A 13,882-nucleotide genomic window follows, 5' to 3' on the forward strand; every position below is an offset into this window, starting at 1 on the left:
AATAAAAACAGATTTAATTCCAAATCCTTTTACTAACCAGCAGGGAGGAGTACTCATTGACCATAATATTATCTTGGCTGTAGTAGATGTCATCTCTAAATGATACGCATTTTTTAGTCATTAAGTCACATTAAGCAGTACTAGGTTTTGCCCTCAGCATAAGTAGTTTCTTGCAATTCCATCTGTCTCTTCAGTATGCAGAGAACATGAAAGGAAGATTGTGTTTTACCCTATTATCTAAGAAATTGCAAAGCTATGAAAAACAGATTACTATTAATAAACAAAATTTTCTTCAAAAGGCTATGCGTACAGTTGTGAGGAAACAGCTGCTCTCCCTTCCAGAATATACAATTGGCAAGTACATTATTTTAAAAAAGATTATTTTGAAGGCATCAAAAACAGTAAAAGTGCAGAAACTGTGACAAAAATACTTATGCACACTGTTGTGATTCGATATGATCTGACAGAGGAACGCTTCTTCCTCTTAATACTTAAAGTGGTAAGTTCTAAGTCTTTCTCAGGCAGCTAAGTTTCTACTAAATTGTCACAGGTACAGTGCCATTGCTGACTTTGATCGTATCCAAGTTATTTAAACAGTAATATGTCTTGAAATGTCTCTAGCACACCTTCCCTTTTCCTGAGGAAAAAAAAGAGCAGGACATTTTCCTGTTAAAACTGTTACACCAAGTGTGGTGTTTGTGAAGAGTATCCAACTGATAGTTACAGCAATTAGTATGGATACAACTCTAATTAACGTGGTAATAACCAGTAAAGGCAGGCAGCTGTCTGGCACCTGTTCCCATGGCATTCTCAGGGCCTCAAACAAGACCTAGCACATGCAGCCAAAGAGTATTTCCTCCTTCATCCATTGCCAGCAAGGCTGTAATCATCAGTGATATTCTTACGACTTGGGACATTTATCTGCTAAGAGATGGATTTGTAAAAAAACCTATTTACTAGATGCAGACCACCAAAGACTCTCTGAGTACAAACAGTTTGGACAGAAGCTATCTAGGCGTGGGCTGAAACAGAGACTACAAGATGAACACCTCTGTAGCTGATAGCCATTTGCTCCAGCTGTTTGCTCTGAATAAAGAAGATTTAAGCAAACATGATTAGGATAATGAAGATAAGCAGTAGCACATGATAAAGATAAGTGATATAAGTTCACAGGTTAAGCTACATGTTAATTTTGCATTGTGAATTTCAGCATTACTAGTGTAGTGTTCTAGGGTTCTCCTCATAGTGGTAGCTCTGTCTCAAAGACCAGCTGTTTGTCACTTAGTGCAGACTACCAGTAATATTATGATTAAATAAACAATGGTGAGAGAAGGTATCACCGACAGATGAACCCAGGAGATGAGATGGGACTGAAAATGGGAAAGAAATTAACACAAATGTAATTTTTATCATGCAAAAAACATCTGTGTGACTAAGGATTCCAAGATGTTGTTGCCAAGGAAATTATAATGGTAATTTCAACTGTTGTTGGTATTTTATCTTGATGTAGGGAACATGCAGTGGTTGTAAAAGAAACCAAGGTCTTATATATGTGAAGTTTAATTCTTCTGTGACAGAGTCACTGATTACGACTTACAGGTTAGAATACTGATTCTCTCTTACTAATTAGAAATGTTGATTCTTCATTAGACAAGGCATCATTTCTAGAGTAGCTCACGTGTGATGTCTACAGCAGTGGAAGTGTCACCTGAAACTTTAAGAGGAATTTTATGGAGACCCGAGTTCCTCAGCTCCAGCTCTAAGGTGAAGACTGCTTTCACCAGCAGGTAGCTGCACATGGGATGTTTGCCTTCCCATCCTGAGAACAAAGACAGAGGACTTCTCCTTCCAGCCATCCCCTTTCATTATGGCTTTTATATGGCAAACAAGCATCCTTTTCTTAGACCAGTTTTGACATCAACCTTCCCAGGACCACTTTTCATCTTTCAGTCCTAATGCTTCTGAATACAGGAAGGGATGAAATGAAGCCATTTATAGGGAATGGTTTTCTAATCAGAAGTTCTGATCCAGGGAGCACGGTGAAGGTGCATGGGTGTGTGTACTGAGAACAGTGTAGCCTCAGTTGTCCCAAATAAGGTGAAAAACAAATTGGAACAATCCTGTTCCTAGAGTGAAGTCTGTGGCATGACCATTTTCTGGACATGTTGTAGCAAGTTCATTTGTTAATTCCAGGTTTGATTTTGAGAGGATTTCAATCACCTCAGAACAGAAAGCTCATTCCTACATAAGGAAGCCCCAGAGACTCTCCCAAAAAGTTCTTGGAGAAAATTATGCTGATAGAAAAACAAGAAATTCCTTTATATTTTATTTTCTGTTTACCCTGTCATGTATCCAGATAAATCCCATTAAAGACATTAAAATGTCTTAACAATAATATTCTGCTGAATGAGAAAGAAGCCACATTACCGGGTCCCAGTCTCACGTAAACATCCACAACAGTCTGCCATGTCCCCATTCATTTTGATTAGTCAGTAAAGTGGTGTAAAGTGTTCAATCCTCAGACACTGCAGAGAAAATTGCCTGTAACTGGTGGCTTCCTCTGACAAGCCAGAGCGTGGGCTGCAGTGGGGCAATCAGCGTCAACCAAGAGTCGAGACATTTTATGCTTTCTTTCACTTTGGACCTGTGGCTGGTGTCTGTGCTTCATTTCAAATGAAGAAAAAAGGTTGTGAAAATGTGTCCATTTGCCAGCAATTTCCAAGTGTGTTTTCTTCTGCTTACCAGAGATCTGGAGAAATAAGACAGCCTCTTAACTAAATTGACTAAATAAAAGGAGTCTGCTTTTGAAGTATATGGATTTCAGAATCAAATTTCCTTTTTCTGTGCCTGTTAGCTTTATAGGCTTGTTTACTCAGGAGGAAATGACTTGTTTTATAATGTGTTTAACATCATGTTAGTTACTCTGTGCCATAATACAGAGTTGTTTCCTTGTGTAAGCAAGCATTTCACGTGTAAGCATGTGTGCATCTCCCACTGAAATGAGGGGAGTCTGTATTTAAGCCTGTTCTTATGTTTACAGGATGGACAGGAGCAGACTTACTGGTTACACAGCTGTATTGTATGTTTGAGATAAACTGTAAATACTAACTTCTTTTAAATTTTCTTCTCATTGCTTTTTTCTTATTAACATTTTGGGACAGTTTTAGAAGCAGCTTACGTGTAAAAACTAGTCTCTAAAATGTCACAAAAGGAAACCTCAGAAAACCTTCAGAAGAAAAGCTACAAAATTATTTTGTCACATAAGGTTTCAAAATTTCTGGGCTCTTATTTAGACAACTGCCTATAGACAGGACTGTTAAAGATTACAGTCTTGAATAACTTAAACTTCTTTAGAGGCCACTGAATAAATTATTTCCAAGTACAGGAAAGATTCAATGGCTAGTGATTATAGAGGAAACCAGCTTTCTGAGGAACTACTGCCTTGTTTGTTGCATTCATAATAATCAGAAAATGTGGGTATATGTATATTAGAAATAATCCTGTATAAATCCTTCTCAATTACTGAAATGACTGACCACTGCAGAATATCTTTACACTAATATTTTTGAAAGTGAGATACTGTAGAGATCTTTTTTGGATAAGACTTTAAAAAATTTCTTACATGAAATCAGCAGTCCATCATCTCAAAATGAAAGGCACATTAGTTGAAGTTCAGTTGATCCATTCATCACTAATACATTGCATGTGACTTTTTGGTCATTTTTCATCATTTCTGATAAAGAGCAAAAATTTGCCATCATTTTTTTATAAGTGATCAAATCAACATATCAAATGCATTTGAAATCCAAAGCCTTCAGTATATTCCACCCATTCATGTCTTTCTATTATGTTTGAGCTGGTCTGCTTTAGTCCTGTCTAGGTCTCTCTCCTGCATTGCCTCTAAGGTTTCCACAGAAACTAAAAAGTCAGTGCTGTTTTAAAGAATGCTTTCTTCCCTACTACACCTCTTAAATCTTCCAGCTGCTCTGGGGTTTTTGTGTTATCTGTCTGCACTTAGTCACCTTATCCTTTTAAATTAGATTTAAAATTTAAAAATACAGTGCCTGGTGGTGCCACCCCACTGTTCCATGTCATGTATTGCGTTTAACTTAGAGAAGAGATAATGGTAAATTATAGCTGTTGTGGGTAAGTGTTGTGAAATTAAAAGTAGTTACATTTTGAAAAATAAATTACAATCCTGGGAAAGAAAAAACTCAAGGAAAAGCAAATTAGGAGTAACATGGAAATAATATCACTTGGCAAGTTGAAAGGTTGGAGGTCATGTTAGAAGGTCCCAGGACGGAGCCTATTAATTTTTCTGTAGTGTTTTTCATTCCTCGTTACTTGTGTTTTTCTCTTTTGCTACAAATCATGCTTGATATAATTTCCCATAGAGGCTAATCAGGCTGAAAAGTATTTTATCTTTTTTAAACTATACAGTCCATTTCTGGTGTTTTAAAAGAGCTGGAACTTCAGTTCCTGGTATTACTCTAAAAGAAAAAGAAACAAAAGATGTAGCAAAAGGGAATGGAGCCTGTAGATAGGATGTGTAATAGGAGGCAAACGATTGTTTCCTACTCTGAACAAGGCAAGTCTTCTGTGAAGGGTTTTATGTTATTTTGTTCAGCTGAACAAAGTGGAGAATACTTAACAAAATTGCCATTTTTAAAATCTCATTGTGAATGCTCAGCATGCTGTGATCATACACTGTGTAATGGTGTTTGCAGTGAATAAATTGCTGTAGATACTATAATATAAATAACTATTTTGTGCATTAAGCAGTTCTCTTCATGATGGTTTCTATCTCAGGAATGCTCTGAAGACAGGACTTTGGAGGATAAAAGCCTCAAATTACTCTTGAATAATACCAGTCTGCTAAAGCACTAGGATACTTTTAATAATTTTTAGCAGTATTATTTAGAAGTGAATAACACAATCAAATAAGTGATAGTCACTTTAGTCTTAATCTATTTGTTATTAATGCTGTGGCCCAAACTTATTAATTTTAAACACAACATGGCTTCAGCAGCTTCAGCCAATAATTTTTTGTGGTTGCAGTGACAGGAGAAAGTTTATCACAGGAAAAAAGGATTTGCCTCCTACAGACTTGCGGCACACTGACCTGGTGTGCTGAGGGTTTGTTGCAAGAAAGAAAGAGGCAGGAAGCCCTAAAGTTAAACAGCATATTGCTTTGGATGATGAATGGACCTCTAGAAATATCTTACCAAAACTAGAGAAAGTTCACAATTAAAAAGTGCCATACCATACTGAATTCTAGTGCTCTCAATAAGGATAGGAAGCAGTATCTAGCATTACCCCATAATACGTTACTGCTCCTTGGGATCAGTTTTCCTAGATATTCTTCCAGTCATGTGTACCACAAACATATTGGTTCCAAAGTGTAGATCAACATGGTAACTGGCTTCAATAAAAAGCACTTAATAAGAGCAGGATATAACCACTCTGAAGGAATTGTAGCATGAGTTAGAAAACTGTCTTAATATCCTCCTTCCCTAACTGCTTGCCTAAAAGTACTTTTTTAAAAAGAAGTTTCCTGTGGAGAGGTGGTCTCAGTCAGAAAATGGGAGGAACTGGAAGAAAGTCTGATCCTATTTTTTCAGTTGAATTCTCTCACTGTAATGGAAACTAAATGATGTAAAGGATTTGTCTGATGTGTCTCTCTCTGCCAAAGCCTTTCTGAGTAACAAGTGGCCCAGTCACTTCAACCTCAGTTTCCGTTATGAATAATTAAGTCAGAGGAAAGGTATCTACTCAAAAATCATGCTTACCTCGTCTAATTATGTTGATATTCCAACATATGTAAGACATAAATTCCCATTTATGCTATAGGGTGACCAAAAATACTGGATCTAGCATAGACCCAAATGCGAGTGTTAGGTCATAGAAAGACAGGCTTTTTCATTATATTTTGAGTCTAGTTAAAGTAAAATGAACAACTCTTTTAAAATGTAAATATATATTGTTAATTTACTTAGAGTGATTCAGATCTCCTGGGCCTCAAATTTAATGCTGAAAAATTTCGTTGTTTGTTAGATTGTAACTAGTAAGAACCATAAGCACCTTCCAGTATTTTAAAAATGGCACTACTTTGCACCATGTAGATGAAGGAACTGAGATGAAAATACCTTTTTACAAAAATAAAAAAGGAAGATTTTAGGAGGGTTTCAGCAGATTTTTAGGAAAAAAAATGAAATTAAGATAAGATTATGCCTTCCAAAAGTACAAATTTAGGGAGGGTTTATTTCCGGAGGAGAGTTTAAGTCATCAATGTTATAACCAAAGTAAGCACTTATGAAAGGGTTTGTTTCTTTAATTGTACTTTGATTTTACTGCTTGGAGACCAGCCTGCTAATTTTATTCATAGCAGAGGTGTTATTAACCTATACAGCAGTGCCCATTGCCACAGGCAGTCTCAGTGCTTGCTGCTATCTCTTTGTTTTTGTTTTGTAGAATTGTATTCTTTTGGCTGCTGTGGCAACTGTTTATTACATACAATTACAAAAGTACCTCCTGATATCACTGTAGCATCTGGGTAGGCAGCTGTGACTCCTTTTCCCTTCCCTATGCCACTGTTGCTGCCTGCTCTTCATTTTGTACATCTCAGAAGAGGGGCAACAGGGAAGGAAGGAAACAAAATTACTGTACTATAATGAAATGCCCTTGTACCATTTTTTACTCCATCCTCATTTCTGGAGAAAGATGAAAAATAGCAGGATGTGCTGATGGCTGTTAATGAGAGAAAAAGAAGGGGGATTGTAGGAGGAGTTGGGATCTGCATGTACCTGAAGTGAGGAAGGATCCACCATAATGGAGCAATGAATTGTCACCATACAGAAATGGGGTGGGAGAGAAACCATCCTAAAGCAGAAAATGGAAAATACGTATTCTACAAGGATAATTGTCAGTAACAAGGGAGTAATAAAGACTAAGAGGTGGTAGATTGGGTGGGCTTTCAGAAGGGAGAGAAGAGAATACTGGGACTAGAGCAGAAGAAATTCAGCAGATTGCCTGTGCTGCTGTCACTGTCCATATCCATTCCAAAGCCAAAGACTCACAGCAGTGGCTCACAGGGCTGTGATGCCACTGCTTCTCAATAGCACTGGTTTTGCCTTTTGTTGAACAGGGCTGGGCTGGGTGTGCAGGTGGATCTGAGTCACCTGGTGATGTTAGCATCAGCATAACTGCTTCTGGTTTACCTCTTCACAGATTGAGATTATGCAACAACCACTTTCCCAGCACTACCCCACTGCTGGCCTCATGGCTGTCCCCAAGCAGAGGATCAACCTGGAGTTGTGGTGCAGGCAAAGCAGTACTTTTGCTTAGAACCAGTTTCAGTATTGGCACAGTGTTCAAAGCAGAGAGCAGAAGGTTTACTGGGTTTATTTTAATGAGGTTTCATATGAACTTCTGAAGAGATGTATCTCATTGAAAGCTGAATCTGCAGTCTTCTGGTTTGTCACATCCATCTTCTTCCCTCGCCAGCTGTGCTCCTAAATTATTTTGCCAATCTTCAATACTTTTGTATCCACTTTGCCCTCTGGGTAAGTGGCTTCCCAGAAGCATTCACAGAAGGCAGCTAAAGGCAGGATCTGCTCCTGCGTAACTGTTAGATGTGCAAGAAATGGGATTGCAAGAAACTGTGTTGTAATGTTTAGAAATGGAGATCATTCTGTAGTGAGCCTTTCTCCTCAGAGGAAAATCTTTTAAACATTAAAGTCAAGGCTCTGTGTAAAAAAAAAGAAAAGGAAGAGGAAGTGCCTTGTATCCCTCTTCTTTCTGCTGTCATATCTTACCAAAGACACTCGAGAGGGATTGCATTCTCCATGGACTGCTCATAGGGCAGGGGAAGTCCAGTGTTTCTGTGTGCTGAGACCACTCAGATTAGATAATGCTATGATAGGAATGAAATGCTATAGACAATGCCATGGAAAGTGAGTTCATGGACATTAGTATAATAGTATAATATTCTGGTTCTGGTTTATTCTTCCTTGTTATAAAGGAGGAGGATAAAAATTAACTTTAACTCACGTTCACATGTCAGATGTAGAAGGCAATTTAAGTTACAACTCCTTTTCCTACTTTTTTGTGCTACAGGCTTGTCTTTCCCTTGTGTTAAAGATTATCTAATTTAATAGAGAATACCAGCAAGATTCAGAAACCAAGAATGGAAGACACTGAACTAGTCCTCATTTTCCACCTCACCAGAAACACACACTGAGTTTATGTTACGTCCAGTTATAGACACTGAGAAAGCATGTGACCCCTCATCAAGAAATATAAGTTAGATTAGAAAATGATAACATTATTTTTACTAACCTCTTCCATATGACTACATGATAAACAAGGGAGATACTCTTTTTTTTTGACCTTCTCTGTTTCCACTTTCTCGAGTTATTCTCTGCAAGTTGAGTAAATTTGCATACAAATGACAGCTAAAAATCAACTGTACTTTGGTAACTTCTCTAGATAGGTTTTCATCTCATAGATGCTGTTGTTTTCATATGTTAGGATGTTCTAAATGCAGGGAAATCTTGGTGTTTATAATGCATTGCACTGGACAAGCAGTTTTTAGCAGTTTTTCAAGTGGCTAGCTGCCTAAAACATACTGAGGGAATAGAAGATACTCAGTGCAGTAAGCATATTTTAAAGCAAAATTATTCCTTTCTAGTAGCCTTTAAAGTGTTTTGCTAGTAAATGTAACTGATGCCCATACATTTCACCTGCCAGTACATATGTGGAAAGCAATGTCAGAACTAAAATATAGGAAAAGCAAAGGAGAGTGAAATCAAGTTTACATGTGCTGACTCCTTTGTCCTGAATTTCATACACCCATATTGATGTTTGATGTCATTCTGGAAGAAAACTGGCTACATATCCACCCGCTCCAGCTCTTCCAGTAAGCAAAGCCCCCCCCCCAGTGGGTAAAATTCAGTGTTCTGTGAAGTGTGTCATCAGCTATAGGGGAACAGTGACAAGCCATTGATAACTTCTGGTCTCCAGGGGCTTTATGCTCAGCTCCTGGTCCTACGTCGGTCCTACGTTACATATTCCACTTGGGAGATAACAGTGGAAAGGTGAGGATCACCAGCTCCTGAGTCACACTGCAACTTTTTTGCTGGTTCCTTGATTGCCCCATCCTTCTGGGGTGTCAGCATCAGGGCTCACACTGGGAGGCTGCGCTGCTGGTCTAACAGCAGACCTGTCCTCTAACCATCCTTATAGTTCAGCCACCGTTATTTCTCCCTGAAGAGAACCTATTGCTGTAGCCGTAGGTTTGTCACAGGCAGTGTATGTGTACTGGTCCTGGGTCAGTTGAGCTCAAGACAGATTTAGTCTGCCCTTTACCGAGTGGGTCACATCTGAATCCATCAGTCCAAAGATGACAGAACTTCAGGCACTGAGCTGTTTGGTTTGCTTTCTTTGAGATCTATGCTTTGGTTGCCAGTAACTTTAGTGGGGCTGGAATATAAATCATACTGAATGTAAAACATTTGGGCTTCAGTGTGTCGGGCAGATATCCATGAAGAGAGAAGGGTAATTAAATCCTCTTGCATTTTAAACCTTATAGAATAAGGCTCTGGCTGAGGTCTTGCACATATGGGAATTTTCTCTGGTGAAGCCTGATGAGTCGTTGTTCTGGTTGCCAGTAACATGGGTAAATAAAAGGCTTAACAATTAGGAAAGAGGGAAAACAAAGATAATACACCTGTCAAACTTTTTGTATTATTAATGCACAAGTGAAAAAAATGTTATGCTTGTGCATGCTGTTGCCCTTAATACCAGCTGTTGCCTGTGCACACGGATCGGGATTTTACATCAACTGAACAGCCTTGCTGCCAGCAAGCACTTTAACAGGCAGTGTCAATAACAGCAGTCTTCCCACACTCCGTACAATTTAAGCTATTCTTCAGATTAATAATAATACTTAATAAAGCTTCATTTCTCATTTGCAAAGAAAACCTTCAATTAATGTTAATCAGCATCCTCAGAATGTGATCAGGCGGGGCTTGTAGCTGGACGTGCCGAAACAGTTCAACTGGCAGATGGAGCATTTTCCAACTATTCTAATTAACGACTGCTCATTTCAAATGTTAATGCAATTAAATAAATAGGCAAAACAAATAAAAATAATATACAGTATGAAAATGCCACTATCAAAGAGAGTTCTAATCCAAAAAAGTGAGCCTTACTCAAACCTGAGAAGGGCCCAACCATCCCCTCCTGGCTAAATAAGGTCTAAAAAGGACAGGACCAGCTTTTGTTATGTGCTGTTTCCAACCATTTCTCTGGGATAGACAGTTATACCACTTCCATTTCAACCTGCTGGCATCAACTGAGTCATTGCTTCTTCAAGTGTTAGAGCATTTTTCTATAGAAAATGGAAAGGGATTCCTTTCGCATATTATGGGCATTTTTTGGTGTAAGATTTAGACCTCCCCTGCTTCTTGCCTCTTCTATTTGAAATAATTGCCTGGTTCTTTTTTTTTCTTCCTTAGGAGTTTCATTTTCTCTGAACCTTGTATACCATAGCACTGATGTAGGACCGCATTTGTTTGGGCTTATAAAGAGTTCAATTAGCCCCTTAATGCCTAGTTCAGTCACAATTAAACCTTCCCTGTTGACTCAGGATTGGTCTTTCTAAAGACAGTGGAGGTGTTTTTAATTATTCATTCTCTGGTTTGTTTCTTACAGCAGTCTCAGCTGTGCTTTATTATTCAAAGGTTAATGCAAACTGGGAACTAGGTAAATTAAATTTGTTTGGCAGCTAGCAACCTGATGTATTATAGACACTGTGAAATATGGATGGCAACACTTCTGCTATTGTGACACTTAAAGAGCCAGATTTTATCTTTAAAACAATTGCTAGTTTTTTTATTATGGCTGATAGAAAATGAATGTTCTATAATGTTATAGTCTCTGTAACCCATTTTTGTTGAGAAAGCAATGTAGTTTAGAAAACCAAGAAGCATTAACAGCTATTATAGGGAATTGATGTAGGTACCATGACTAATGAAGTACACTGCACAGTACTAAGTCATGCAGTTGTATGCAGGGAATTGTGCAGTCAGAAGTTTTAATGAAGGGAGCCCAAGGAATTTCAGGTGAAAGAGGGGTTTATTAACTTTCAGTGAACGAAATGAATAGTTGAGCAGTGAACATGACATGATGTCGTATAATAATTGTACGCCTTGGGTACATTGAGAGGCATGGAGCATAGCCAAGGGCTTTCATCTGTTCTACACACGGAGTTATTTCACAAACCCCTGTATGCTGTGGAAATCTTTATTGCAAACATAACAAGAATTGTTTCACAAGAAATGCCTTAAGACAATACCACATCACTTATTTGATATATCTACCTATACTGCCTTCCTCTGAACAATATTAATCAGGTACCTGGAAGTCACCACCCCAATTGATCCTAATTAAAGTTCCTCCCTGTATCAGTGACTGGTATCAGCAGGCTGTGAACCATAAAGAAGTCTTCCTATTCCTTAAGAGACCATTCTGAGTGAAATATGTATTTGTATGGACAAGCACTGTGTTGTATGAAAGGGAGGCTATGTTGACTTTTAGAAGAGTCATGCCTAAGAACTTTTATTAGTTAGTATTTTCTTTCTTTTTTTTCAGGAATTTACCATGTGGGTGAGACATTTTTCTTGTTTCATGCAGGATTGTGTTTTGTACATTTTGAATATTATTTCAGTGCTGTGTTTTTAACCAAGGACTTTGAATTAACATAATCCGAGAGTTTAACCCACTTCCTGTTTATATTATTTTAAGATAGGGTAACAATTGCAGAGCAAAGCAGCCTTCTGTGCTATTGACTGGAGACCTTAGGGTAGTGACTTAACAAGTGCAGCTACAAGGTTGTTTGTGCCCTGCTCAGTCTTTAGTACAGTCTGTGCTGTATAATGTCTGTAATTACACTGCTACTGACTGATGAGGTAGGTGGATGAGGAGGAAGGTGAAAATAGGATGGCTTGTGAAGCAAGATAGTGACAAGCAAAGTCGCTATATCCTTGCACTGTAAATAGTGTATATCTGCCCACTAAAATATTTGAGATAAGACAGTTGGGAATATTTCTGTGCTTATTTGAATAATTTATAATGTGATTTTAATACTTCTTCCTGGCTGAATATATCCCTTCTCTGGCAGAGCTTAGGACATCAGTTACATATTTTATCAGGTGCTAACTTAATAAATGTGATACACAATTTTAGCTTCTAGCGTTATTGCAAAACCAGTGGTATTACCGGTAGAGTATAACTGATGCAGTATATTCTTGATTGTATGTAGTTAGTATGTTATATTTTTGTTTTCTATTTTAGTGCTGGACCCAAAGGAGACAACATTTATGAATGGAGGTCAACTATACTGGGACCTCCAGGATCTGTATATGAAGGTGGAGTTTTCTTCCTTGACATTACCTTTTCACCGGACTATCCTTTTAAACCACCTAAGGTTAGTAGAAGGATACTGAAAGTCTGATAGGAGTCCTCTCCTTCTGATATTTTTAATGTCTATGTTGGTATATCATTTTAGGATGAAAGATAAAATTTTCAAAGCAATAATGAATATTTAAACTTGGTATTTTGATGGAAAGAATTTTAAATAACTGCCTAAAATTTGCTAGCATGTTGCCAGTATAGCTGAATGGATATAGATTTATTTAGAAAATGGTTGCATAATTTCCAGCAGTTATTTCTAATGTGAAAGCATTTATATTTGAGTTGCATCCTTTATAAGCAGCTGAAGGTACTTAATCTTTCCTATTGACCCATATAATTCACCAGGACTCTATGGCTGTCTTGACAAAAATATGTACCTTTTGCACTACCTCATATAAATTACTTCTGCAGATGCAGGATACATGATTGTTATGAAGTTATAAAGAATTGCTTTATATCAGTTTTCTGGAAGAATATGGCACCAAAGTCAAGAAACTGGAGTGGTAGACAGAGATTTACAGAATTCCTTACAGATTTATTTTACAATGCTGTCAATAATGACACAACCAGAAGTGTAGAACTGTATCAATAGCATGAAGGTGACATTACCACGATCAAGGGGACTTGGAATGTCAAAGAGGAAAAATGTAGTGGTTAGGAAGACTGGAAAAATAGAAATGGGTTGGAATGTGGCAGTACAGTGTCATCTATAAGCAATAGTAATAATTGCTGAGGAGGGTGTCAAAATGGGGCTTCATTGGGTGATCACAGGATTATTAAAACTACCTGCATAATGCATCTATAAAAAAGGCAAATATACGCTTAAGATGCATCCTCTGGCCTGCAGAGATAAGGAATTACCAATGTCATATACAAGACACTTATAAGACCTCATTTGCAAGACTGAATGCAAATCATAACGCACATGTTCACTAACAGGAACAGAAACTGTGCAAACTTACCCCACAGGGCTGGTAATAGAATCAAATAAACTGATAGGCCTTCCTTTCATGAAAGAAAGTGAATAGGGGTGAATTGTTCACCTTACCCCTGTGGAGAATAAGTGTCTGGAAGAACTCCACAGAAGGAGCTATAAGATCAAAAATATTTACCTTCTTTTTGACATATTTATCAGAGGATCAACTGGACCATAATAGAAGGCATTAAAAGAGAGAGTAGCTGATTTCCTTTTTGATTACCATGAGTAGACTATTGAAAGATAAGTGCTTATAAGTAGAATTTTAATGCCACAGTAGTAACGTTTATAGCAGTTAACACTGATACTATCAGGAAAAGTTTTTTTTTTTTAAAAAAAAAAAAAAAAAAAAAAAAAAAAAAAAAAAAAAAAAAAAAAAAAAAAAAAAAAAAAAAAAAAAAAAAAAAAAAAAAAAAAAAAAAAAAAAAAAAA

The 13,882-nt window shown here is 37.5% G+C and overlaps 1 protein-coding gene across 2 annotated transcripts in view; it reads left to right on the plus strand.

Annotated features, from left to right (window-relative positions):
* The window catches only part of LOC114056090 (ubiquitin-conjugating enzyme E2 E2), a 203,709-nt gene that overhangs the window by 153,859 nt on the left and 35,968 nt on the right, over positions 1–13,882 (plus strand). For both annotated transcript variants that reach the window (XM_027880956.1, XM_027880957.1), the window contains exon 4: positions 12,355–12,487. In XM_027880956.1, coding sequence (XP_027736757.1) covers positions 12,355–12,487 — 133 coding nt within the window. The remainder of the gene's footprint in view (positions 1–12,354; positions 12,488–13,882) is intronic.

This window comes from Empidonax traillii, unplaced genomic scaffold, assembly GCF_003031625.1.
Source record: "Empidonax traillii isolate 1590-97213 ecotype Southwest subspecies unplaced genomic scaffold, ASM303162v1 scaffold81:size2596050, whole genome shotgun sequence".
Lineage (NCBI taxonomy): Eukaryota > Metazoa > Chordata > Aves > Passeriformes > Tyrannidae > Empidonax > Empidonax traillii.